Genomic DNA, 25,968 nt, shown 5'->3' with positions numbered 1-25,968 from the left:
TTTGATCACCGTGCAGAAAATAGCATCCGCCTCCAGAATTCCCACCTGACCTTTTCCTCCCCCAGAATCCCTGTTCCCCTCCTCCGAACGAAGTAACGGGTTCCGTTCTATTCTTGGTTTTATCACCACGGTTCGCCTCTTCACGTCGTCCCCCCTCCTACCGCACCAATAGCAACTATGGTCGTTCCGAGTCAGAATGTGTCGCCGTCGTTCTCGACCCTTGTGGGTCTTGGACAGGATCCCGCTGCCGCACCGGAGGCTGAATTTAGCCGGCGAAGCTTCCCGGTGTCGTGGCTTCCAACCACACAGAGCTCCGAGGGTCAGACATTAAGTTGTTGTTTTCCCTCCGAGGTTTTCAAGCTCGGGAGCCGCAGGCGGCGCTTTAACTTTCTCAGACCGCGATCCTCCGGAGACTTGCAGCCGCGCGTGGGCCGTCGTCTCCTGCTTCGATGCATTCGAGAAAATCTGCGTCCTGGATACGTTTTTGTGAATTTTATTTCCCTCGGTGCCCCCTAAGGGTACCCCTTAGTACCCCTTCCCTTGATATGTCAAGGAAGTAAAGAAAGGAAGCCGGACAGAAATGCGCTCTGCCCTGTAGCTCGCCGCTGTGTTTCACCGCAGGAAAACCGCAAATGTCCTCGAACGAATACCCGATTTCCAAACAGATGGCGTCCCACAGAAATCAGCGTGATGCGTTCGAGGCAGCGAGCCAGCGAGCGTCCAAGCCGCGGACAGTTTGCCTCGACTTGAAAGACACGTCTGCGACGCCGGCTGTCCTCGCCGCTCCTCCTCGCCCGGGAGGGGGCGCTGCGGCCTCATCACGAAGGGTTTATTTTGAATCACAGATTGTTTTTTTTCAACCTCACTTGAAGTTTCAGCATCACAGTAGTAAATATTTGGGTAGAGCGATTCCCCCTCGGTGTGTTTGAAGAAAGTCACTTCGCTTCTGTAAACAATCATCCTCCTGGCCAAACAGCATGCAGTGCCGCGGCCGGGCTAGCTTTGCGGCGAGAGACGGCGGCTCCGCCAGACTCGGTTCTTCAACGTATCACGGCTGCTGGATAAAACGTCAAACTTTTTGCCCGAGGTGTCAGATTTTCACAACCTATCCTTTCCGGAAGCGGATGGGAGACCGATGCCACACTCAAGCTTTAAGTTTTTGGTTTTTTTTTTCAAGCCACGATGAAAAATGTCCTTGCTCTCCGGCCGTTTCTGCGAGCGGCTAACGCACCGTTGGAGCTGGCTAGCATGGTCTAGCACATCGCTGATTCTTGGCTCGGGAGTTTCTCGGATAATATCTCCGGATTTCAGGGCAGAAATTGCAACAAAATCAGTGATTTAAAATGTAGTGATTTAACCGGGGGGGGGGGGGTTCTTGCTCTTTCTCGGAGATGAGGTCCTCTGGTGCAGCGCTATCGACTTAAGAGTTCCGTCGCTGCAGTTTTTTACCCGGAGCGCTCCTCCACGTCTATTTTACCTCGGTGGCCGTGTGTGCAGGAATTAATTTGGAATGGAGATGGAAGAGGTAGCGGAGGCTCTTCTGCCGCAGCACCTCTGGGGCGGGGGGGTAGGGGAGCAGGGCGGGCGAACGAGCGTAACGGCGCAGCATCGCATCTATCGCCAGGGAACTAAGAGCTCGGTTCCTTTACGAGATTTGCAGTTTTTTACGGAGCGGGCTCCCCGGCGCCGGGAGCGAAAAGTGCTAACGTGCGTGCTCAGAATGAATATTTCATCCTGTCAGAGGCCCTGCCGCTTCAGGGGCCCAGAGAAGTCAGCCTTCACACAGGTCATTCAGTTCGGGATGTCACAGCTAGAACCTGACTTGTATGATCCTGTTCACAAAGAGACGAACTGTTTGTTTTTGATGGAGAAATCGGAAATCCCATTCCCTGACCTTTTTTCTTTAAATTTTTTCCCCAGGCAAGGGAGAATTTAATGGAATAATTCAGACTCCAATTGATGTTAATAGTAAATTAATTAGGTTAAGAAACAAAAATTTAAGCTTAATTGACAGCTAATCTGATTAGCATTGGTGTTCTGGAATTGGAGAACTCTAGCTCCCCCCCCAAACAGCTCCCCCCAAAAAACAAAAATAAATTAATAAATTATTGGAAAATATCCCTGTTCAGAATTTTTTTTTAACCGCAAACAGCAGCGTTTTTTTTTTTTTTTATTTTTTCAATGCGGCTCCTCCAGTGGTTACCTGTTGCCGTGGCGCGCTCGCAGTCATTCCGACAATCAGCCGAAGCGTCGGCCGCACACTCTTGATATCAGCCCACGCACACCGACAGGGAGAGAATTACCTACCCGCCTACTGACAAGCTGGCTGCCGCAGATTGTCTGTGTGTGAACTTGTGTGTTTGTGTGTGTGTGTGATTGGGTCTAATGGATTTGTATTCCTTCCCATTGAGGTCTGAGACAGTAAGACAAAAAGAGTCTCTTGGCAGCAGGCCTCCATTCACCCTGACGTCACCCTCCCCGACACCATGCCAGTCCCCCCGCCTCTCTGGATGGACGACAAAATGTCAATGTTTTTGTTGGTTAACCGTCTCCACCTCTCTCATCCTCGGCTTTCGTCCCTCCCCGTCAATCTCAAATGCTCTTTCCCGATGCTTCCTGATGAGCTCATCTTTTTACCCCCTTTTCTCATTCCTTGCCGCCCCTCATAAGAAAGAGGAAGAAAAAAAATTCAGCTTTTCCGCGATCGAACGCCCCCCCTTAACCTTGACCTTGGAGCGTGAGCAGCGATCTGTCCGTCACAGGATTTAAACCACCCGAGCCGGACGCCGTCCCCTCCTTTTATTCCTCCTCACACCCTTGGGGGGCCGACGCAGGAACCCGTTCACACGCTGCATTACAGGCCCTTTACTTCGTGATTTTCAGTGTTTTGAAAATAACCTGTAGGCTCTTGTGTTTAAACTGGAACTACAATAATACCTGGACACTAAAAAACACTAATTAAAATTTGACAAGTCTTGATTCCAGACCTTATGAAGATATGATCAATATTATCCTGGTGTGTGTGTGTGTGTGTGTGTGTGTGTGTGTGTGTGTGTGTGTGTGTGTGTGTGTGTGTGTGTGTGTCATGCTCTTGCTATCTTGCTCGCCACTCACTGGTTTATGCTTAGGCTAGCTGGCTTGTGGGTGGCGGCCATCCTCCGTGCCCCAATCCCCCACCACCCCACCCCCACTCACACACACACACACCGAGTAAACGGGACACAGAAGTCGCTGATGGGGCAAAAACAAAAGCAGAGGCAGATGAGGCAGATTCCTTCAGCAACCTTGACTCCAGATGTGGCCCGTGCCCGTCGGCCGGGAACGCGATCTGGGTCAGTGGAGACCGGCAGCGGCGGCACCGACGGAGGCTGGACATTTATGGATCCACAAAAATACATTTATGCTTTCAAGACTGGAGAGAATCAGCAAGACATTTGTTTTTAAAATGACCTGTCAAAATGCCAGTTATATGAAAAGCCAACAATTTCATTCAAATTAAGTGACACAAAGAAAATAGACCAAAAAAAAAAAACATGACATTATATTTACAACAAGAAAGACAATTTTACCTGATAATCTGGGAAATCAACCAAACATTTCCCCATAATATTACTTTAAATCGGCTTAAAATTGGACGCCCCAAAAAATATCTGCAGCGAACCAAACCAAGAGTCCTTGCCACCCATTCTGCAATAAATAAATAAATCTAAATAGAATGAATTATAAATGACATAAAATGTCATAAGAAAGGGACCGGGACAGGATAAGTGACCAAATATCTTTTAACCATTTAGACCAGGTGACAGTATATTTTGGGGGAAGCAAAAGTATGATTATGCTGCGATCCCTCCATCCTCACTGTCATACATGCGCATACACACAATTCAAGATTCAAGATGCAAAGCTTTTTTTGTCATATGTAAAGTGTGGAAACGTATTTCCCTGTACAACCCCCCCCAACACACACACACAAACACACACACCGCCCCCCCCCAAATCTGTCACTAGAGGATTGAATCCCAGAGAGTGTGTCTGCTGGCTTCATCACGTTCCGCTCATCTTCGGGAGTTTAACTCCTCAGTGGCGCGCACGTAAACGGAGTAATGGCTTGGGTTGTCTCATCAGAGGCAGCTAACTGCATGTGTGTGTGTGTGTGTGTCTTGGTGTGTGTGTGTGTGTGTGTCTGAGGCAGCATTTTATTATCTGAATCTTACGCCTCAGTGAGCACAAACCCCATCATCTCTCCCTCCAGTCTGTCCCTGTGCCTCTGTAAGACACACACACACACACACACACACACACAGACATGCAGTAATATGCAGTAAATCTGAGAAAGTCTTACCTCGTGTTTCAACCAGCTTTTTATAAGTGCTGCAGTTTTTCCTGTGGAAGAGTATGCTGTTCTCTGTCACCGGGGAATTCTTGCTGTTCTTTGACTTTAATTCTGTTGAGTTTCGTCTCTGAGATTGTCACTTCCCCTCTCTGGTTCCCTCAACTCAAGGCCCGCTGCTTCCGACTGGATGTCGGCAGTAAAGGGGGACACGTCGGGTCACCGTCAACAGTGAAAACATGAATAACAATCCCCGTTCCCTCAGGAGACGGCACATGGCTCCGAAGGCCAATCGGGCGCGTTATTCTTACCCAAACTCGCAAACGTCTCGAATCTCTGGTAGTTTCTAACCCGCTTCCTCCTCCCCACCAGAAAACGGTGGACTGCATGACCACCATGTCCGTTCCCTCCACGCTGGTCAAATGCCTCTACCTGTTCTTCGACCTCCCGCACATGGCCGAGGCCCCGGCTGTGGGGCCGCCGGCGCCCCCTCCTCCGCTGCCCCCGCAGCCCGCCCAGGAGAAGACCCCGGGGCAGGGCCACACCCAGCCCGAGCTGCCCCTCGCCGACCGCCGGGCGCTGCTCCAGAAAGTCTTTGTCCAGGTACGAGACGAAATTCTAATCTTCACAGCTTTTTTTTTATTGCGTTTTTTCCTCTGCAGTTTTGGGGAATGGGGTTGCCTTTTGTGTTGATGACAGGAGGATCAAGAATACAGACTTCTCTATCTATCTATCTATCTATCTATCTATCTATCTATCTATCTATCTATCTATCTATCTATCTATCTATCTATCTATCCATCTATCCATCTATCCATCCATCCATCCATCCATCCATCCATCCATCCATCCATCCTTCCTTCCTTCCTTCCTTCCTTCCTTCCTTCCTTTCTATGTCTGTCAGGAGTGTGTAGAAATTATAAAATTATTTTAATTTTTTTTTTTATAAAATTATTCTGTCTTTCTGTTTCTGAGTGTGTAGAAATTATTAAAATTATTTTTAAATATTTAAAGCGAAATCGCAAAATGTTCGCTCAGGTGGACATTTTCATAAAAAGAGTATTATATTTAATTCAATTCCCCTTCACTTTAGCCTAGATTTTTTTTTTCACTCCACCTTTGTCGCTTTAAAAATTCCCGTCGCCTCTCCTTTGGGCCCAGATCCTGGTGAAGCTCTGCACCTTCGTGTCTCCGGCGGAGGAGCTGGCCCAGAAGGATGACCTGCAGCTGCTGTTCAGCGCCATCACCTCCTGGTGCCCGCCTCACAACCTACCCTGGAGGAGGAGTGCCGGCGAGGTGCTCACCACCATCTCCCGCCACGGCCTCAGCGTCAACGTTGTCAAATACATACACGGTAGGGGAGGAACCGCCAGATCCGGCAGCGCCGCCTCCAGGAACTGCAGCGCTCCACCTGGAATACACTGAATAATCTTTACGTTCTTCAACTGTGAATTCATTGCTCTAAACAAGGAGAGTAATTATTTCTTTATAAACAAGCTACAACCAAATAGCCATGGCGGGGGGGGGCTTTGTTAAGTCATCTCATTTTCTGTAATAACTTCAAATTAATTTATTGTTTGGGTTTTGGCATTAATAAAACTCAATGAATGAAGTTAATCTGATTTTTTTTTTTTTTTTGATTTTACACCTTACTCATTATTTCTTCACTTTCACTCTCCACATCTACTGTGCACCCGTTGTTTTAAAAACCATACTCTGCACAACGCATTTTTCTTTTGTTTCTTTTCATATTTTTCCATTGTATATTGAATGTAGTCTTGTTCATTTGTATCATCTATTTGCATATTCTTCTCTATTATAATGGTAAATAATAAAATCTATCTTATTTTATATTTTATTTATATTTCATTTATACTTATAAATATTTAAATATTTATTTGTATTTGTGTGTGTGTATATATATTCATATTATATTATTCTATATTTTTCTTCGCCATAAAAAATTAGCAAATAATAAAAAAAATATATATATATATATATATATATATATAGCGTAAATCACCCGATCAATGTAGATTGTAAAATGACCAGAGCTGAGATGAGAGTGCGTGACCTTGAGTGTTTTTCACGCCCTGCTCCCCGTCAACCCTGTGTGTCCGCAGAGAAAGAATGTCTGGGTACGTGCGTCCAGAACATGCAGCAGTCGGACGATCTGTCCCCGCTGGAGATCGTGGAGATGTTCGCTGGCCTCTCCTGCTTCCTCAAGGACTCCAGCGACGTGTCTCAGACGCTGCTCGACGACTTCAGAATGTGCCAGGGCTATACTTTCCTCTGCGACCTCATGCTCAGGTCGGGCCCCCCCGCCCCGCGCACAAGTACCATCGCTGCTAACGCTAGCGCTAACAGTGTCTCTGTCCTTGTCCAGGCTGGAGCAGGCCAAAGAGGACGAGTCCAAAGACGCGCTGAAGGACCTGGTCAACCTGGTGACATGCCTGACCACGTACGGCGTGACGGAGCTGAAACCGGCCGGCCTGACCACCGGCGCCCCCTTCCTGCTGCCCGGCTTCGTCCTCCCGCAGCCGTCCGGGAAAGGTCAGTCCCACGCTCCGAAACTCAACGGGCTCAGCCTTGAGGTCGGGATTATATTTATCTGAAGGGTCAGCTGAATTCATCTGATCCATTATCAATAATCAGACCCCCTCAGGTCAGTAGATTTCTGCTTTAGGTATGCAAACGTGCAAAAATTTAGCATTTGTTGAAAAATAGAAAAATGTTTTTCTGAAAATGTATTTATTCTTATTTTGTAACAGTCATTTAATATTTATTAATAATTATACATGCCCTTGCCTTCTTAAAAATAAGTACTTTTTTGGAAGTTTTTCAGAAAAAAACAAACAACTGAGCCATATGTTGAATTCAAGAGTTGATTTAGGCCAAAAATTTTTTTTTTTTGCTTTTAAATGACCTCTGGATTATTTTAAATTCATATTTATACAAATTGTATACACATTATATGGCCAAAAGTATTCGCTCACCCATCCAAATAATCGGAATCAGGTGATCCAATCACTTCCATGGCCAAAGGTGTATAAAATCACCTAAGCATGCAGGCTGTTTTTACAAACATTTGTGAAAGAATGGGTTGCTTCCAGGAGCTCAGTGAATTCCATTTTGGAACTGTGATAAGATGCCACCTGTGCAACAAATCCAGTTGTGAAATGTCCTCGCTCCTGAATATTCCACAGTCAACTGTATTTTAAGAACAGGGAAGCGTTTTGGAACAACAGCAACTCAGCCACAAAGTGTTAGGCCATGTAAACTGACGGAGCGGGGTCAGCGGATGCTGAGGCGCATAGTCAGTAGTCAGTCGCTACAAACCTTCAAACTTCACGTGGCCTTTGGATTAGCTGAAGGACAGTGTGCAGAGAGCTGCATAGGAAGGGTTTCCATAGCCGAGCAGCTGCTTCCAAGCCACACATCACCAAGTGTATTGCAAAGCGTCGGATGCATTGGTGTAAAGCACGTTGCCGCTGGACTCTGGAGTGACGAATCATGCTTCTCCATCCGGCAATCTGATGGATGAGTCTGGGTTTGGCGGTCGCCAGCAGAACGGTACTCGTCTGACTGCATTGCGCCAAGTTTGAAGTTGGGTGGAAACTCGACTGTCTTGCTCAGAGTCCTGACCTCGACCTGATTGAACTCCTTTAGAGCAAGGCCTTCTCGTCCAACATCAGTGTGTGACCTCGCAAATGCGCTTCTGGAAGAATGGTTAAAAATTCTCAAAAACACACTCCTGAACCTTGAGGACAGCCTTCCTAGAAAAGTTGAAACTGTTTTAGCTGCAAAGGGAAGGACGACATCACATTAAACCCTATGGATCAGGCATGGAATGTCACTTTAGTTCATATGCAAGTCAAGGCAGGTATGCGAATCCCTTTGGCCATATAGTGTATTTCCGAAGCATAGTCTGTGTGTGTTATATCTGAAGTTATTGCTGGTTATTATTAACGCTTCTTTTTCTTATAACTTCTTTCATTTCCTGCTTTCCTGCTTACATATCATGTCAAAATTCCTGTGTACATTATACATTTGGCGATTAAAACGATTCTGATTCGGACTCTGACATCTTCACCTCCTCAAAATAATCGCCAGTCATTTTTTTTTACAAAGATAAAAAAACAGAGCCATATATTCAATAAGGAGTTGATATAGGCAAAAATATCTCAGTTTCTTATTCTATCTCAAATTCTTATTCTAAGAAGGTGACCATATACACTCACATATATGTATATTTGTATATATACGTACATTTTTCTTTTTTTACCTATTTTTTCCTGTCATTTTTCTCTTAACGCTACCTGTATTCAGCAGAAACATAAATTGTTTAAAAAAAGAGCCTTAGGCATGTATGCTCAGGGTTCCACCCCGGTTGTCTTTTGATTTGAGGCCACCTCTTAAACCCGGAGCAGCCCCGTCTTATTTGTCAGAGAACTTAGTGAGCGGCGTGCCCAGAGCGCGGGCTCTGTCAGTATTTGCCGATACAAAAGCAACACAGGTCAATACCGCTTACTTCCAGATAGCCATGCAGCCCATCTGACCTCTGATTTAAAATTTCTGTTTTTGAATATTTTTGGCTGATTCTTTGTCATTTTGCTGTATTTATTTTTTTTTTTTTTAGTATAGTAAGTATTGCGTATTAGTTTTTCCTTATTTTACATTTATCCCTTTGCGGGACATTAGGAATAAATGAATTATTAATACACGTTCAGCCGCGGCTCGACGTCAGATGTCAGCCTGAAATTGAATTACGTGTGTGTCTGCTGTGGCTGTTGGGAGTGGGATTACAGGCGGGGGAGAAATAATCCCTAATAGCGCCGTTGTCAAAACGCAGCCGAGACAGTGCCGGAAAATCTTTCGAGATGAACACTCGGGCCGCAGCGAGCGTGTTCACTCATCACGTCCGTAATATGTGACGTGGGTTCTCGCCGCCTCAGTCGCCATCGCTGTACCCGGCTGGCCAAGAGGCTCCGAGAGCCCCTCGACACCTCAGTGTCATTAGTATAACAGGCAAAGACAAGGGCTCTTAAAAACAGGGTCTATCAATCAGTGTCTCTCTTGACTTTTCAATTCGTCCTCGTTGATCGTTGATCGTTTTCTCCCTGCGGGAACAAATACAATGTTTTTCTTTTTCTTTTTTTTTTCCCTCACTGCAAGTTGCTTCAGTTTTTGCTCCTTGCATCTGACTCTGCCCGCACCCAGGTAAATTTAATCCTGTAACATTAAATATTCCTGGGTATCTAAAGAGATAGAACAGCCGCACACTCGCGTTCCCGCGCGCGCACACACACACACACACACACACACACACTCACACTCACACACATGCACAGTGTCCTACGACATCTCCAGCTGAGCGCACAGCCATTAGCAGGAGTCGCCACGTTGTGAGGGTTCACTTACCTGGCTAATTAGCGCACTAGTCACCCCAGTTACTGTCTGTGCTTTTGTGTGTGTGTGTGTGTGTGTGTGTGTGTGTGTGTGTGTGTGTGTGTGTGCTTGTTGCATGGTGTTTTTTTTGTGTGTGTCAATCTGTAAATGGAAAGCGTTCGTGTCCAACGCTGACATCCTTTTACCTCCGTCTCAGTGAGGAAACGCTGTTGCTAATTGAAATTAGCACCAAAAGCTATTTTGAAGTTTGACAACCTCATTATGAAAATCCTAATGCATGCAGAGGTTCAAAAAATATTCTGAAGGGGCCGGAAATAGTTTTTCAATTTAAAAAAAAAAATTGAAATATAATCTAACTTGGATTTTGAGTATGTCATGTTGAGAAAAGTTTACGAGAAAGGCTTATTATTGAATGTTTATTTGTTGTTTTGGTATTGCAGTAACATATCTGAATTTTGAATGCATTAGTTTAAAAAGAAAATGCACTTCTTTTTAAGGAAAGATGTGTTTGTAAATATATATATGTCACATAACCCAGACTACTACGGTTGTAGAGTTTTACACAACAGAGTATGTGTTTAGTAAGACGTTGCTGTGCTTGGATTGCCGATGCAAGAAACAAACATAATATGTTTTTTTTTAATTATCTTTCCACTGCCATACGTCAAAGTCTTTCATGAATTTTAGTTTTTTATGAAAATGTTGTTTGTGTTGAAGTCAATGTGATCTCAGGTGAAAGTCAAAGGAGTATTAATTCTTAACTAAAAATTTATAAACGCCCAAATGCTCATTCAGTCCTTTTATTGCCTCACACTGCTCAAAAAAACCCTTCAGTTTGTCTGCAGTTACAGCACCGAGCCAGTAGTTGGGATCTGGGTGGAAGCGGGTTTGTCGATTCTAAGGGATGTTGATCGACACACTAAAACATCGACCCGGGGCTCCAACAAGCCAGGAGTCGTACGAGCTCCGATTAGAGAGGAAACTAACTATACCTCTCCCTACAGGCCACACGGTGCGTAACATCCAGGCCTTCTCGGTGCTCCAGAACGCCTTCCTGCGGGCGAAAACCAGCCGCCTGGCCTGCATGTTGCTCGACGCCATCGGCAACATCTACGCCGTGGAGCCCGCCAACTACTTCATCCTGGAGTCGCAGCACACGCTGTCGCAGTTCGCAGAACGCGTGGCGAAGCTGCCCGAGGCCCAGGCCAAGTACTTCGAGCTGCTGGAGTTCGTGGTCTTCAGCCTGAACTACGTGCCATGCAAGGAGCTGTTCAGTGTCAGTGTGCTGCTCAAGTCCAGCACGTCGCACGCCTGCAGCATCACCGCCGTCCGGACGCTGCTGAAGCTGGCGAAGCACGATCCCGTTTTCAGCGACGTGCTGAGGGAGGTGGGCCTGCTGGAGGTGCTGGTCAACCTGCTGCACAAGTACGCTGCCCTGCTCAAAGAACCGGCAACACAGCAGCCGCACAACAACGATCAGGGTGAGGAGGCGCGGTAAAGGAGGTGGCAGCAGCAGCACCGCCTCTCAGATCTCAAAATAAATAACATAAGTAAAAAAAAAAAAAAAAAAAAAAAACAGGTGGTGGGTAAAGTAAGCCCTGTTTCTGTCCTTCCAGGCGACTGCAAACACAACATTGTGGCAGAGGAGCAGAAGCAGTTGGCCTGGCTGGTGATGGAGACCCTGACTGTGCTGCTGCAAGGTTCCAACACCACAAACACCAATGCAGGTAACGCCCACACACACACACGCACACACACACACAAATGGCTCCATCTTCTGTCAGGGCTCCCCTTTCCTGCGGATGGTCTTTCTGGCATGCTCAGAACCATGGTTCCGCTCCAATCTCTCGTTTTCAAACACAAGCGCTTGATGCATGACAGGCTGACGTGCCGGTCCTATCCCGGAATAATCGGTAGATTTCGAGAAACGGCTTCATGGCAATGCGTTGCAGGCGGGAATTGTCAGACAGGCCATCGGGCTGGTTCTGGAATTTTCAACCCAGACGACAGGACGATTATTGGTTTCCTCTAGGAGAGGAGGACGAATCGAGAGATGTCCTTAGATGACTTTTTCCTGTCTAACTTTTGTCCTCTTTCATTTTAAAACAAATCACAAACATTGGGCAAATGCTATTCTTGGTATTCTGTGGTTTGGTATCATTAACCTTAAAATTGACAGCAACATCAGTATGGATCCAGTCTCAAATGTTTGGAGGAACATTAAGTGATCTCACCAGAGGGTGGACGAGGGTAAATTTTGGCCTTCAAGAGCATTGATATTGAAAAATGATTCTTATATTTGATGTTTACACTTCTAATATTACTTTTAATGAATGTATTCCGTGTGAAAGAGTGTCTCCACCCTCCAACCAGTAAGTTGTTAGAGGACCATAAAATGTCTCCTGTGGAAGAGAACACATCTGGACGTTTGTGTGTCGGTTCTCTCCAGGTTCTGTCCAAAAGGTCAGCAGGTTAGATATCTCCATACGTGGTCCTGTGATTGACAGATGACTTGTTTGGTCAACTCACCTCCCTGTACCCGCTGTGACTGGCGTGGCGGAGATAATGAAAGAACAGGAGATGTATCACTCAGGGTCTAATTATAGATCACATCAGGACAACAGGAAGTGTGTCAGTCATGTGACCTCTGCCTTGCTGTGTGGAAACACACACACACTGATGAGCACAATGAGAAAAAACACACTTCAAAAAGTGATAAAGACCCAAGGCCGGCGTCTGGGTGTCTCCAAGCCCTCCAAAGAGGACCTGTGGTGGCGTGACGTCCAAAGCCGCAGGCGACGGGCGTCCTACCGTGCGGGACGGCGAACAGCCAAGGACGTTATTTTCTGCTTTAATTACCGCTAACACAGCGGAGGCTTCAAACGCCACCACACACTCCTGCTCCTCTTTCTGTGTGTGTTCGTGTGTCAGTCAGTCAGCTGTAGAAATGTGATGAGTCACAAAGATTAGCAACAGGTTGTCCATGGACTGCCAGCAAGTCAGTGCGACCTTGACGCCTACAAACACACACACACACACACACACACAGAGTTCAGAGAACCATGACTGAACAAGAATGTTGCTATTATTTCCATTCCGACATTTTGACACGCGCTGCCTCGGGATCTCCGGTGGAGGCTTTGTTGTGAAACGCTAAAAAGGAGGCGAGGAGTAGAAGGGGCCTCCTTTTTGGAGCGACGCTGATGATAAAGGGCAGCGGGAATCTGCTATTTTTAAAAATTAATCCTCATCCTCCTAGCCACATGTGGGTTCGTTAAAAAAAAAGCACAAGGGATAGAGAAATGAAATCAGCCAATATTTAATTTGTTAGTAGCCGCCTTTATTTTCCATTCATTTCCACAGAAGATTTTCAGATTTTGATTTCATTTTAGTGATTTAATGCTATCCCATTTCATTGTTTTTAGGTTTATTGAAGGTTGATTGTTTCAGTTCAGTTAGTGTACACGGCAGCATTTCAAAGTGACAATAAAACTTCAATGAGATGAAATAAAAAAAAATACCGAAACTGAAAGTAAACCTCAACTCTGCTTTCTTTATTTTTGTGATATATTTAGGCGTCTTTATTTTCTTTTTTTTTTAATGGATGGTCATCTTGCCACTTCTTCCCCCTTGCAGAGCGCCGGCCTGTCAGTGTTGCATTTTAAGATGTTCTTTTCAGACCAAATTTAGACATGACAAGGGGCGAGGAGAGCGCCATCCTCTCAATAATTCAGAATCCTCCCTCCAAGAGCAAGATGTTGAGAGATTGTGCCCTTTCTCACTGAATAGCTTTTTCCCCCAAAATTTGTTGCATATATAAATATATATATATATATATTAATGCCTAGAAAGAATACTACAATACTACAGTATTAGCTTTAAAAATACGAATAGACAAGTACAGAGAGGGTCGGAGGGAGCTACATTGTGCCTCTGTAGATCTAGAAAAAGCATATGAAAGGGTGCCGAAAGAGGAATTATGGTACTGTATGAAGAAATCTGGAGTGGCAGAGGAGTTTGTTAGACTGGTGCAGGACATGTATGCCAGCTGGGAGGCAGTGGTGCGGTGTGCTGTGGGTGTAACAGAGAAGTTCAAGGTGGAGGTGGGACTCCATCAGGGATCAGCTCTAAGCCCCTTCTTGTTTGCTTTGGTGATGGACAGGCTGACAGATGAGGTTAGACAGGAATCCCCATGGACCATGATGTTTGCAGATGACATAGTGATCTGCAGTGAGGGCTGAGAACAGGTTGAGGAAAATCTAGAGAGGTGGAGGTATGCGCTTGAAAGCAAGACAGAGTATATGTGTGTGATTGAGAGGAACTCAGGTGGAACGGTGAGGCTACAGGGAGTGGAGATCAAGAAGTTGGATTGGGTGGAGAAAAGTGTCAGGGGTACTATGCCATAGAAGACATAAACCATATCAGCCAGAATGAAAGGAAAGGTGTACAAGACAGTGGTGAGACCAGCGATACTGTATGGCCTAGAAACATGATTAAAGATCTATCCCAGCTGTGAGACAGTGGTCTGTAGGGGTAACAGAGAAGTTCAAGGTGGAGGTGGAACTCCATCAGGCATCAGCTCTGAGCCCCTTCTTGTTTGCGGTAGTGATGGACAGGCTGACGGATCAGGACTACGATGTTTGCAGATGACATTGTGATCTATAGTGAGAGCAGGGAGCAGCTGAAGGAACATCTAGAGAGGTGGAGGTATGCTCTGGAAAGGAGAGAAATAAAGGTTAGTCGCAGCAAGACAAAATATATGTGTGTGAATGAGAGGGACCCAAGTGGAAAGGTGAGGCTTCTGGGAGTGGAGATAGAGAAGGTGGAGGATTTTAGGTACTTGGAGGCAACAGTCCAGAGCAATAGAGTGTGGAAACGCATTTTAGAAACACATTCAAGCAGGCCTGAAGTGTCGGGTGATGTGTGATAGAAGAGAATCAGCCAGAATGAAAGGAAAGGTATACAAGACCGTGACAAGTGTCGTGACAGAGGACGATACAGAGAACATGGTTAGATGGAGGAGGTTGATTCCCTGTAGTGCCACCCCTGAAGGGAAAAGCCGAAAGGAAAATAATAACAAGATGCATATATCTATGAATATCGCCCAAAAAAAATCGAATTCTTTAAAAATGAAAATCACAATTTTTTTTTTTTCTCCCCCTCTTCTTCCTCCCATAGCCCTGTTCCGGGAGTTTGGCGGCGCCCGCTGCGTCCACAACATCGTGAAGTACCGCCAGTGCCGGGACCGTGCCCTCCTCATCATCCAGCAGCTCGTCCTGTCGCCCAGCGGTGACGATGACATGGGCACGCTGCTGGGCCTCATGCACTCGGCGCCGCCCAGCGAGCTGCAGCTGAAGACAGACATACTGAGGGTCAGCACACACACACACACACACACACATACACACACTGATTGCTCGTGATTTCTTGCCAGTTTCCTTGCCGCAGTTTATGAAGCATATGGAGCCTTTGCCAAATCTCAAAGTTTAAAATAAAAAAAAAAAAAAAAAAAAAAAGCAATAATCAGTATCTAGCAATCAACCGAGCTGCATTCAGATGTTGTCGCGCTGCAACTGATGAATATTCTGGAACATCTTGCTGCACTGGATGGCTGTTTAACCTCAGCCTAACTTTAAATGAAACAAATACCAACCTTGGTGTCCACCTGTTAGATACAAACGGATCAGATACTTTATTGATCAGATATCGATCGGTGGGAAAACGTAAGGCTGACCTCACGTGACTCACTACGCCTGCAGGGTCCAGTTGAAAAGTTGCCTGCTGAAACATTTCCAAAGATGTCGGGACGTCTGTAATCCCTGAGATTAATATGCATATGAAGCTTTGCTGCTTTTGGTACCTGCATGTCCTGAGGCTAAACGCGTGCACGCACACACACACACACACATACACACATATGCATGCTTGTGTAAGGCTGGCAGGTCATTTTCTGAAACATAATTGCATTTCCAAATTCCCGACCTTCAGAGAAGGTAATTCTCACGCCTCTTGGAGGCGGCGCTGGGATTAACCTGTCAGCGTTTCGCAAATCAGGGATTTTAATTATGACCGTCATCAGGGAAAAATAGGGAAGAGAACAGAATTATATCGCATCGGGTTTGAAGGAGGGGGTGTGTGTGTGTGTGGGGGGGGTTTGGGATTCTTTGTGCGTGGAGGAAACGTGGCGCAGACGCGGAAGCTAAGCCGATAAGCCTGGAGAATGTGCGCGTTTAACCCCAATGTCTCACCGTCGGGTCGCTTTCACCGCCACATAATGAGAGGCCGGTAATAGTTTCCCAGCGTGCCGAGCAGGAAGAGGATACACGGGGTGACAACACAGAAAGGATGACGGCGCGGCAGGAAACAGATGCTGTGGCGTCAGAAACTTCTTGACGGCGGGCTTCGTTCAGCTTAATATATCAGCCTTTTATTGACTCCCTGCTGGCATTCAGAAGTTATTCAGAATTTTCATAGATGTAATTGTTTACCAGCAGAGAGATGTCTGTCTTCAGAAGACTTGAGATTCACCCACAGATATCAGTTTTAGAGGTAAACAGACCCTGAACTAACAATCAGCAAGACAATTATTATTTACTTTGTGTATAATTACTGAAGATAATCGACAAGTAATGACCTGCGAAGGAAAAGGGAAATGACATAAAGTCTGTCTGCGATGACCGGAAACGAAGCGGTGATTATCCTAAAAATGATTTTGAAACCGCAGTTCTAATGAGCCTGAAATTCAATGACGTGAAACCAGAAGTTCGGGTCGGAGTGGAGTGGTTTTGTTCGGTAGAGGTTTATCCCCCTCACCCCCATCTTCCAATCGCTGTAATATTTGTGTTCTAGACGGAAAAAGAAACAACAGCAAATATTTGAAAAGGTAGAAAAACAAAAGACAGGAAAAGGAACCGTCAAGTCGTTTCCCGCCTCGTCACTCTGAACCTCCCGAAGCATCTCACAGCTTCACGCTCCCGTCGCAGGCGTTTGACGCTCCCGGTGCTGTTTTTTTTTTTTTTTTTTTCGGGTCCCCAGCTAAAAATCTGGGTCATGGTTTGATGTCGGTTTTGTGCTTCGCCGACAACTTCAAACTTTTTTTTTACAAAAAAAAAAAAAAAAGAAAAGCAAAACAGAAAAGAAAAGGTAAAACTGCAGAAATATAGAGACAAAATCCAAGCGGTGCGATACTGAACCCTAAAGCCCATAAAGCTCTCCCCGTGAGAGGAGCAGCGAAGCAGAGTAGTTGAGAAATCCGGTGGAAAACAAATCACACGAAGTTTGCTCATGGAGGAGAACAAATCAGCAGCTAAAGCGAAGGGAAGAAGCAGCCGACCCGCGAACAACACAGGGTTTAGCGTCTTATCGAGTCAAATCAACATTTCAAACCTCCGGGACACGGGAGGGCACTGCAGAGCTCTGGGTTTGCTGTTGTCGCCGAGTTTCACGGCTCTGAATCAGCATGAATTGACCGGGGAATCTGTTAAAATTGACCTCGATGTTCCTTCTTGGATGTACGGAACTCACAATTGATGTTTGATTACATTTGATATTTAAAAAAAAAATATTAAAAATTACTTGAAAATGAGTAAAACAGTTGATTCAAATTTGCTAGCTTTCTTAAGAGGTTAGGATTTAGCATTAAAGTACTCAGAACTGACCCTGAAATCTGTTCGATGGGTGGGATTAAAACAAATTACATGACATTACATTGCATTGCATTTGGCAGACGCTTTTATCCAAAGCGACTTACAATAGAGGACATAGGGACTGCAAATAACACTTGCAAATACGCAATGCACAGGAAATATACAGAACAGTAAGCTTGGGTTAGTGAGTTTTTTTTTTTTGTTTGTTTTTTTTTTGACAAAGACATACACAAACGTACACACACACACTGCATAGCCTAACTTGCTGAAATTATACTTGAAAGCTTGTTTAAAAATGAAAATACTTTGAAAAAGTTTATGAAGAACTGAAAACTGGCAGGGGCAAAAGACAGCCCCCAAAATGAGTTCGTTTGATCGTAAAACAAACTGAAACAGACCTCAGGTTAACAAGAAGTGATCAGAAAACCCTCTCTTCGTCTCTTCACCCGCCCAGGCGCTGCTCTCCGTCCTGCGCGAGAGCCACCGCACCAGGACAGTGTTCCGGAAGGTGGGCGGCTTTGTCTACGTCACCTCGCTGCTGGTCGCCATGGAGCGTTCGCTATGCCAGCCGCCACGCCACGGCTGGGAGCGGGTCAACCAGAACCAGGTCTTCGAGCTGCTGCACACCGTTTTCTGCACGCTGACGGCCGCCATGCGCTACGAGCCCGCCAACTCTCACTTCTTCCGCACCGAGATCCAGTACGAGAAGCTGGCCGACGCCGTCAGGTCAGCTCTCACCCGCCGCAGATTCTCAGCCAACCTTTGAACCAGAATTGTTTTGTTCCAGTGCTCCTCTTCACAAAAGAGACTTGAAGGGAAAGTTTAAAAAATAAATAGAAAAAAAACAACAAACTCCAGTGTCGTAACATGGGAGTGTGTTTTTTTCCCACCAACTTTGATTAGCATCTATTTATTAGTTAATTTAATCCTAAACTTAAAAAATTCCAAAGAAGTGTGTCAGAGTGGTGCAGGACATGTATGCCAGCTGCAAGACAGTGGTGAGGTGTGCTGTAGGTATGGCAGAGAAGTTCAGGGTGGACTCACTTAGTGATCAGCTCTGAGCCCCTTCTTGTTTGCTGTGATGATGGACAGGCTGACAGATGAGGTTAGACAGGAATCTCCATGATGCCATGATGTTTGCAGATGACATTGTGAACTGTGGTGAGAGCAGGGAACAGGCGGCGGAAATATAGAGATCTAGAGAGGTGGAGCTATGCTCTGGAAAGGAGGGGAATACAGGCTAGATGCAGACAGAATATATGTTTGTCAATGACACGAACCCGGGTGGAATGGTGAGGAAGGGAGATCAAGAGGCTGGAGGATTTTAGTAGGTACTTAGGGTCAACAGTCCAGAGCAGAGTGTGGAAAAGAGGTCAAGAAATGCATTCAAGCAGTTAGGAGCATCTGGAAAAAACAGCCAGGGGTGATGGGTGATAAGAATATGAAGAATGAAAGGAAAGATATGCAAGAGTGGTGAAACCAGCGATGCTGTATGGACAGTGGCATCGGGGAAAAGACAAGAATCAGAGCTGAAGGTAGCAGAGATGAAGATGTTGAGGTTCTCTTTGAGAGTGACAAGGATGGATAGGATCAGGAATGAGTCCAGCAGAGGCACATGTTAGATGTTTTAGAGAGAGGGTCAAAGAAGCCAGACTGAGATGGTTTGTGAATATACTGCGGTTGGAACTGCCAGACAGGAGGTCCAGAGACAGACCGAAGAGAAGACTTATGGATGTAGTGACAGGGTTAGATGGAGGAGGTAAAGAAGCAGAAGAATTAACATGGCAGGAAAAGTGAAGTCAGATGTCCCAATTCTTCATTTTGTGTCGAAACCCCCTTCGCACTAAAGTGAGGAAAGTTAAGTTCGGAGTTCGCTATCGGTGCTAGTCTTTGGTTATTATTCCTGCTGCACGACATGGATGCTGCGGCAGGTTCGCTCCTGCCCTTTGCCTAGGTTTATTTTTGAGCGCGGCCCTTTAGGTGCACGTCACACCTTTCCCTGCCATGGTCCCTTGTTGCCCGTGAGAATGCAGAACTAAAAGGTTCCCCCTGGAGGAGGGTATTTCCTGGAACGTAATCCGAGCTCGGAGCTTCTCAGAACCGTGTTGTCCAAAAGCGGCTGCGGGGGAGAAACGTGGTGCAAACCTGCGACCATCACTTTGAAATACGGGCAAAAACAACAGGCTATGACAGAAGATGTAAATCCTGTTGCAGAGAACAGACAAGAGGCTGTGCTTTTATTTTCTGGAATGATATTTATTCCAGAAATCGGGGGCAGATTGATGCAGGGCGCCACTGAAGCGGCTGCGTTTGTGTGTGTGTGTGTGTGTGTGTGTGTGTGTGTGTGTGTACGACTGTCCGACGTAAGGAGAGTAATTCAGAGATGCCTTGTTATTTATTCATTTATATATTTTCATTTGATTTCCCTCTTCCGCCTCCGACCCCCCAGGCTGCTGGGCTGCTTCTCTGACACCAAGAAGCTCGGCCCCACTGCAGTTTTCCCGTCCAACTCGCAGCCTTTCCAGAGGCTGCTGGAGGAGGAGGCGGCGCCTGGCGGCTGCGCCGGGGAGAGCGTGTGTCCGACGCTCAAACACTGTGGCAAGCTCTTCATATACCTGTACAAGATGGCCACCGACTCCTTCGACAGGTCTGTCGCTCACGTAAAGCTGGTGTTTTTTTGGTATTCCACCACGCATTTCCTAATATCCCAAGGGGAAATGACCTATATGGTTCAGAAGTGTCAAGATGCAAGTTAAAAACAGTTTCACGCTGGTTTAGGCGTAGAAAGAAATTGCTAGTTGGGTGCTTTGAGATTCTCGAGAATGTCTCCCAACCACAGCTGGCAAATTTATTTCTAAACAGCTTTGATTTCGGCTTGTTTTTTCCCAAAGGAAGACGAGTGTCTTCTGCAAAGTCGCCCCCGTACGGCAGATATCATATACCCGTGTCATCACTAGCGGATAGTTAGCTTGCTTAGCAAAAGCTAAGTGATAAGATGCCTAGAACCAAGGTCATGTGACCAACCATCAAAAACAAGGACGTCAATGGGAATGAATGAGTGAAGAGTCCCAGCAGCTGAACTCCTTCGAGATGCTAATGCAGCTGGCGAGGCATCACAGAGTGAGGCTAGCTGCTGGCAAGTCCACACACTGTATTATTACGGTTTAACATAAAGTGACATATTTCGTCACTCTAAATTAATGCCGTGAAGTTGACAGAAAAATGACCCTAATATTATAAGTCTGTTAAAATTTTAATCGGTGCCTCTAAAATATTAACTATTAAATGTAAGACATGGTTAAATATGTATTGTTATCATAGACTAGCCTCTAGCTTTAGCATCAACGTTGTTGCACACACAGGCACGACTCCGAAGTTAATACGGAGCCAAATAGATGTAAATAATTACCAGTAAAAACTGATATTACAACATTTTCTCAGCCTCTTTATGGATACAACAAAACACATGCGAATGCATATTTTGCCCTGGCCACACACACACACACACACACACACACAAACACACACACACACACACACACAAACACAACACGCACAGTCTGTGGTTTTTCACATGAATTTTCTCGACCTTCTGTCTCCTCTGACTGCTCCCATAGGGGATCTGTTTTTATTATATAACTATTCAATAGAGACAATAATATATAAACAAATAAAAGTAAACCATTGTGGTCAGCGCCTGCTTTTGATCACAAAGTCCCATCGCTTTGTTTTTAACCTGAGCGGAATCAGATCACTTCCTGGACCGATCATGTGTCTAACCTGGTTAATTCCTGCATGTGAGCCCAGTGAACACACAGCTGTTCAGGTCGTGTGTGTGTGTGCGTGTGTGTGTACGTGCGTGCGTGTTCATCTGAAACACACCCAAATGGGCCGCAAAGGCTTATTAGCCTAGAGAGAAGGCCGCCTGTGGGACATCTGCGGCAGCCACACCACCAGGGAGAAAACTCAGAAAAAACTAACTGCAGAAGGGAGACATTGAGGAGAAACCTCGAGTAACCTACAAATCTATTATTTAACACCAAGCAATTATGTTACCTTGAATAGTAAACAGGATTTTTGTACAATTTTTCTAAATACAGTTCAGAAATGTTTATTTTTTCAGTCCATTCCTCATCTCTTCTCTGCATGCGCGTCCCCTCCCGAGGTCAAAGGTCACACGTGCCACAGAACACACGCTTCACATTTATGAACGTAACCCGGCGGTGCCGGTAGACGGCCCCTTGTCGTCATGGCAACGCCACCCGTCTTGTGCATGAGCTCCGGGCCGACGCTCTCTCGACTCGTTTTCCGGTCTGCTTTCCACTAACAAGCTTCTTTCCCTCTTTTCTCTCCCTCCCTCCTTTTCTTCCTCTAACCCCCCCCGGGCTGTCTGGCTGTTCATCCCCGGCCTGGTCCATCTGCACGGCTGTGTATGTGTGTGCGTGTGTGTCCGTCCGTGCGTGCGCGTGTGACAAATGTACACCCACATCTGTTTCCTTCTCTTCATCCACATGCGTGTCTGTGGGTTTCTTTTTATGTGTTGTGTGTGTGTGTGTGTGTGTGTGTGTGTGTGTGTTCGCACGGGCGTGTGTGTGTGTGTGTGTGTGTTCAGTCGTGCGGAGCAGGTGCCTCCCTGCCTGACTCATGAGACCTCGCTGCCCTCGCCGTGGGGCACGCCAGCACTCGCCAGGAAGAGGTAGCTACGTCGCCCTGTTGCCTTTTGTCACCCTCCCTGCACCTCCTCCACCTTCAGGAGATAAATACCCCCCCCCCCCCCCCCCCCCCCCCGCCTCCTCTGATTTTGATTGACGATCGATTGGATCATTTTCTGGAAATGATCTTTAACTTCAGGTTACCAACCTGCAAAAATCAAGAATTACGATCTCTCGATGTCCCTGAAAGGAGTTTTATTTTTTTGTTTGTTTTCTTTCTGGTTGACAGATCATTTTCTTTTCTTTTTTTTTTTTCCTTTTTTTTTTTTTTCTTTAAAGCGATCCGAAAATGCGAGTTATTTCTGGATGATTTTGATAAAATGTCATATTTGATTTTTTTTTTTTTTTTTTTTTTTTTTTTTTTTTACTTTTTCTTATTTATCCAGGATCCCGCTGATGATTGTTCCACTTCTCACCACCTGGACATTCCCGTTTAACTCTCCCCTCGTTGTGAACCAGTTAGATATTTTACAGCACAGCAGCAAGCCCCTCTAAAAAAATAATATAAAATAATAATATTGTTGCTAAAGATTACAAAAAAGAAAAATCACATTGATAATTTCTCTTCATCGAGCAAGCTGGGTTCTTATTTTTTATCCAAGTCTGATAAATGAAAAGGTCGCATTTCAGTGCACACGGAGTTTTATTAAAGGCTTTTTTATTTATATTTTTTGTAATTCTTTGAAACATTTCAAAATTTGTCTTCTTCTCCCATTCCCTTCCTTCGGTCCCCTCCCGCGCTTACTATTTTAATCAGTCGTTTCCGTTTGGCTTTATTAACAGCAACAAATGCTCTATTGTTATTTACACGCTTATTAACATTCAGCAGCCCCGTTTTTTTTTTTTGTGTTTTTTTTTTTTGTGTTTGTTAGGTTCTGCAAAAGCTTGCGGCGGTTGTCGAACCGCTATTTCAGGTTTCTTGAAATGAATGCCAAATTACGTCAAATAAAAGATTGCAAGTTCTTCCTCGTCCGATGCTCCCCTCCTCATCCCCTCTGTAAGCGGTCCGGTGACGTGACCCGCCGTCCCTCTCTTCCCCCCAGACACGGCTACTACGGCACGTCAGGACCCCCGGCTCCCATCAAGGTGCTGACAGACCTGAAGCTCCACCTGTCCAACCCCGCCCACCCCGTCGCCACATCCTCCTCTTCCTCGTCTTCGTCCGACACGGTGGTGATCCACCCGGGCGCCGTGCTGGCCGTCCTGGACCTGCTGCCCTCCGTCTCCTCCGACAGCCAACCCGAGGTGAGGACGGCGGGATATTGATCAGCTGATATTAGCGCACACACGCATCAATCCAGACCACTCCGGATGGAAAGGGGTGACGTCTCCGCGCGTGTGTTTTTTTTCCCCCCCTCCTGCAGCACGCCCTTGACCTGCAGCTGGCGGTGGCCAACATCCTGCAGGTGCTGGTGAACAGCGAGAGGAACCAGCAGGTGCTGTGCGAGGCCTGCCTCCCCCAGCGGCTGCTGCAGCGCTGTAGTCAGGCCCTGGGAGACGAGGACCACCCTCTGCACCCTCCGCTGCAGCGCATGTTCGAGAGGCTGGCCTCGCAGGCGCTGCAGCCCATGGCACTCAGGTACGGGACACCGAGTCATTTACCTAGAAAAAAAATTTGCACTTTTAATTAAATGAAAAAGGTGCTTTGAATAATACAGATAATATTAAAGATGCAAACAATTACATAGAAGTTAAAGGAATCAAGAAACTCAATAAGAAGATACATGAGTATCATCAGCGCCTGTGATATCAGTAAGTTTTTCAAAATGTACCCTGCAGTTTGGGAAAAAAAAAACTTGAACTCAGCAAGGGTCTACAAGACCTGACGATTACCATGGAGACGGGAAAAAAAGCTCAGACCAGATTAGTTCCGGCCTTTGAGGCCAAATTTGAGAAATGTGTAAAAACGTGGGTTAAAAAAAAAAAAAAAAAAAAAAACGCCGCGGCTTACATCCCAGCGCTTAGCCGGATCCCCGGGTATGTTTACCGACGCTCCTCGGGCCGTCTCTCACAGAAACATTTGCCCTTCAGATTAATCAGCGCTGACAGCCCCCCCCCCCCCCATCCCGCGCGCGTGATGAACGCCAGCGTATGTGGGTGAAAACTCACGGAGAATCTCATTTCCCGCTCGACTAGTTAAGAGATAGCGGGCCAGCAAAGGAACGGGAGATTCAAGTCGGCCGATTCGAAGGCGCCTGCTTTCTTTCATATGTAAATCCGCCTCTCCCCCACCGGTGGAGGTGAAGGAGCCCGTCAATCTGCTTCCTGTCGTCCCCTCAGCTGCGCCCTGCCCGCCGCGCTCATGTGCTGTCAGTCTACTGTCAACCCCCCCAGCATCCCCTCCACCCCCCATTTGTCTTCCTCCGTGGCACGTCAGCATCAACGTCAGTCTCCCTCTCTCCCCATCCCCGGTCTCCACGGGAACGCTGTCAAGACGCTTGTCTCTCGCATCGGGTGCGTGCGGCGATTATGCGGCACGACGGCGCCATCAGTAGGCCACAGGTGGATGAAGACATCAGGTCCTTGGGGGCCCCAGCAGGCGCAGGGACCCTCTCAAATTCGTCCATGTCAACCCGGGCTTTGTGACTAAAAAGGGAAAAGCGTAAAGATTCAACCTCAGCCGAAAGGTTCATCCCGAATTACAGAAAGAGGAGTGATGGAGCGACCCGAAAATTGGTTCACGATTGATTTGAAAATTGCGAGAAATGAAGCGAAAACGTGTTTCAAAGATGAGCTAAAATAGTTTAAAATTAAATAAAATCAGCTCGATTAGCTAACCGTCAATAGCTAGCTGTTACCCCGAAAATCTTTACAAATATGTTTACATTATCGTTTTTTTTTTTTTTTTCTTATTGCCCTTGACCTCCTTTCTTAATTGTTTCCAGGGAGTTTTTACGTCTGGGAAACCCTCTCAACTGCGGCGCCTGGGACAAGAAGCTGCTCAAACAGTACCGGGTCCACAAGCCCAGCTCACTCAGTTACGATGCCGAAATGAGAAGTAAGAAAAACCCTCTTTGTGTTTTGGTGACAATTCAGCCAGGCTCCGCTTCCTGGCCAAAGGGGCCGTTCTGATGAGTCACGGTTTTAATCTTGTTAATTGTTACCACTTTACCATTTAATAAACACGGCCCAGTGAGGAGTGTTGGAGCAAATGACTCGGAAATTGAGCGTTTGCTCGTTTTTTTGTATTTGTTCAGCTTTCAGAACAGAAGTCCGTTAAAAAATCTGGCTTTTTTTTTTAAAGTTGTGCATTCTCACATGACAAAGCATGAATTTTTTTTTTTTCCCCTTCCTTTTTTCCCATTAATCGTAATCCTGCTATCGTTATTTCTATATCGCCTCCATCGGTTTGCCACTTATCAGCCACTTCCAAGGAACGCGGTCTCAATGTGAAAGTGACGTCCTTTCACAGCGTTGTTCCATAACATGGCGAGGAAAAGTCACAAAATACTAAATGTACTCAATTTCCTTCAGAATTAATCAATTCTTTCTGAAAAGACAGCCCCAGACTGTTGGGAAGTGGGTTTGAGGCATGCTAACAGTTACCATATCCCCTCATTCGTTGTGCTAAGCTAACTAGTGTTAGGTCAGTTAATTTGATGCAACATCTTACCGATAGAAATTTAAGTAGTTTTTTTTTGTTTATTTGTTTTTCTAAATATCTTTCTCTCTCTCTCTCTATATATATATATGTAGAGTGAGATTTTTTTTTCTTCTTTTTATTTATTATATTTTATATGCATTTTATAAATCTTTATTTTTTATCATCTATTCTTTGTTGAGTTTACAATGCTTGAACGAAAATCTCACATACAGGAAATATAGAAATGAAAACTTATGTGTTACACTTACCCGATTAAAACCTATTAAA

General features: G+C 45.8%; 1 protein-coding gene across 2 annotated transcripts in view; it reads left to right on the top strand.

The window, feature by feature from the left end:
* The window catches only part of wdfy3 (WD repeat and FYVE domain containing 3), a 98,661-nt gene that overhangs the window by 26,615 nt on the left and 46,078 nt on the right, over nucleotides 1-25,968 (top strand). For both annotated transcript variants that reach the window (XM_086169171.1, XM_086169172.1), the window contains exons 5-17: nucleotides 4,703-4,933; nucleotides 5,492-5,684; nucleotides 6,454-6,640; nucleotides 6,717-6,883; nucleotides 10,744-11,220; nucleotides 11,356-11,466; nucleotides 14,918-15,111; nucleotides 17,840-18,111; nucleotides 19,835-20,032; nucleotides 21,998-22,081; nucleotides 23,141-23,342; nucleotides 23,462-23,676; nucleotides 24,983-25,095. In XM_086169171.1, coding sequence (XP_086025297.1) covers nucleotides 4,703-4,933; nucleotides 5,492-5,684; nucleotides 6,454-6,640; nucleotides 6,717-6,883; nucleotides 10,744-11,220; nucleotides 11,356-11,466; nucleotides 14,918-15,111; nucleotides 17,840-18,111; nucleotides 19,835-20,032; nucleotides 21,998-22,081; nucleotides 23,141-23,342; nucleotides 23,462-23,676; nucleotides 24,983-25,095 — 2,644 coding nt within the window. The remainder of the gene's footprint in view (nucleotides 1-4,702; nucleotides 4,934-5,491; nucleotides 5,685-6,453; nucleotides 6,641-6,716; nucleotides 6,884-10,743; nucleotides 11,221-11,355; nucleotides 11,467-14,917; nucleotides 15,112-17,839; nucleotides 18,112-19,834; nucleotides 20,033-21,997; nucleotides 22,082-23,140; nucleotides 23,343-23,461; nucleotides 23,677-24,982; nucleotides 25,096-25,968) is intronic.

This window comes from Fistularia commersonii, chromosome 22 (assembly GCF_037954325.1).
Source record: "Fistularia commersonii isolate RoL2024-O1a breed Wild chromosome 22, RoL_Fcom_v1.0, whole genome shotgun sequence".
Classification (NCBI taxonomy): domain Eukaryota; kingdom Metazoa; phylum Chordata; class Actinopteri; order Syngnathiformes; family Fistulariidae; genus Fistularia; species Fistularia commersonii.
Note: the sequence above shows the minus strand (reverse complement) of the source record. Positions and strands in the feature narration are given on the sequence as shown.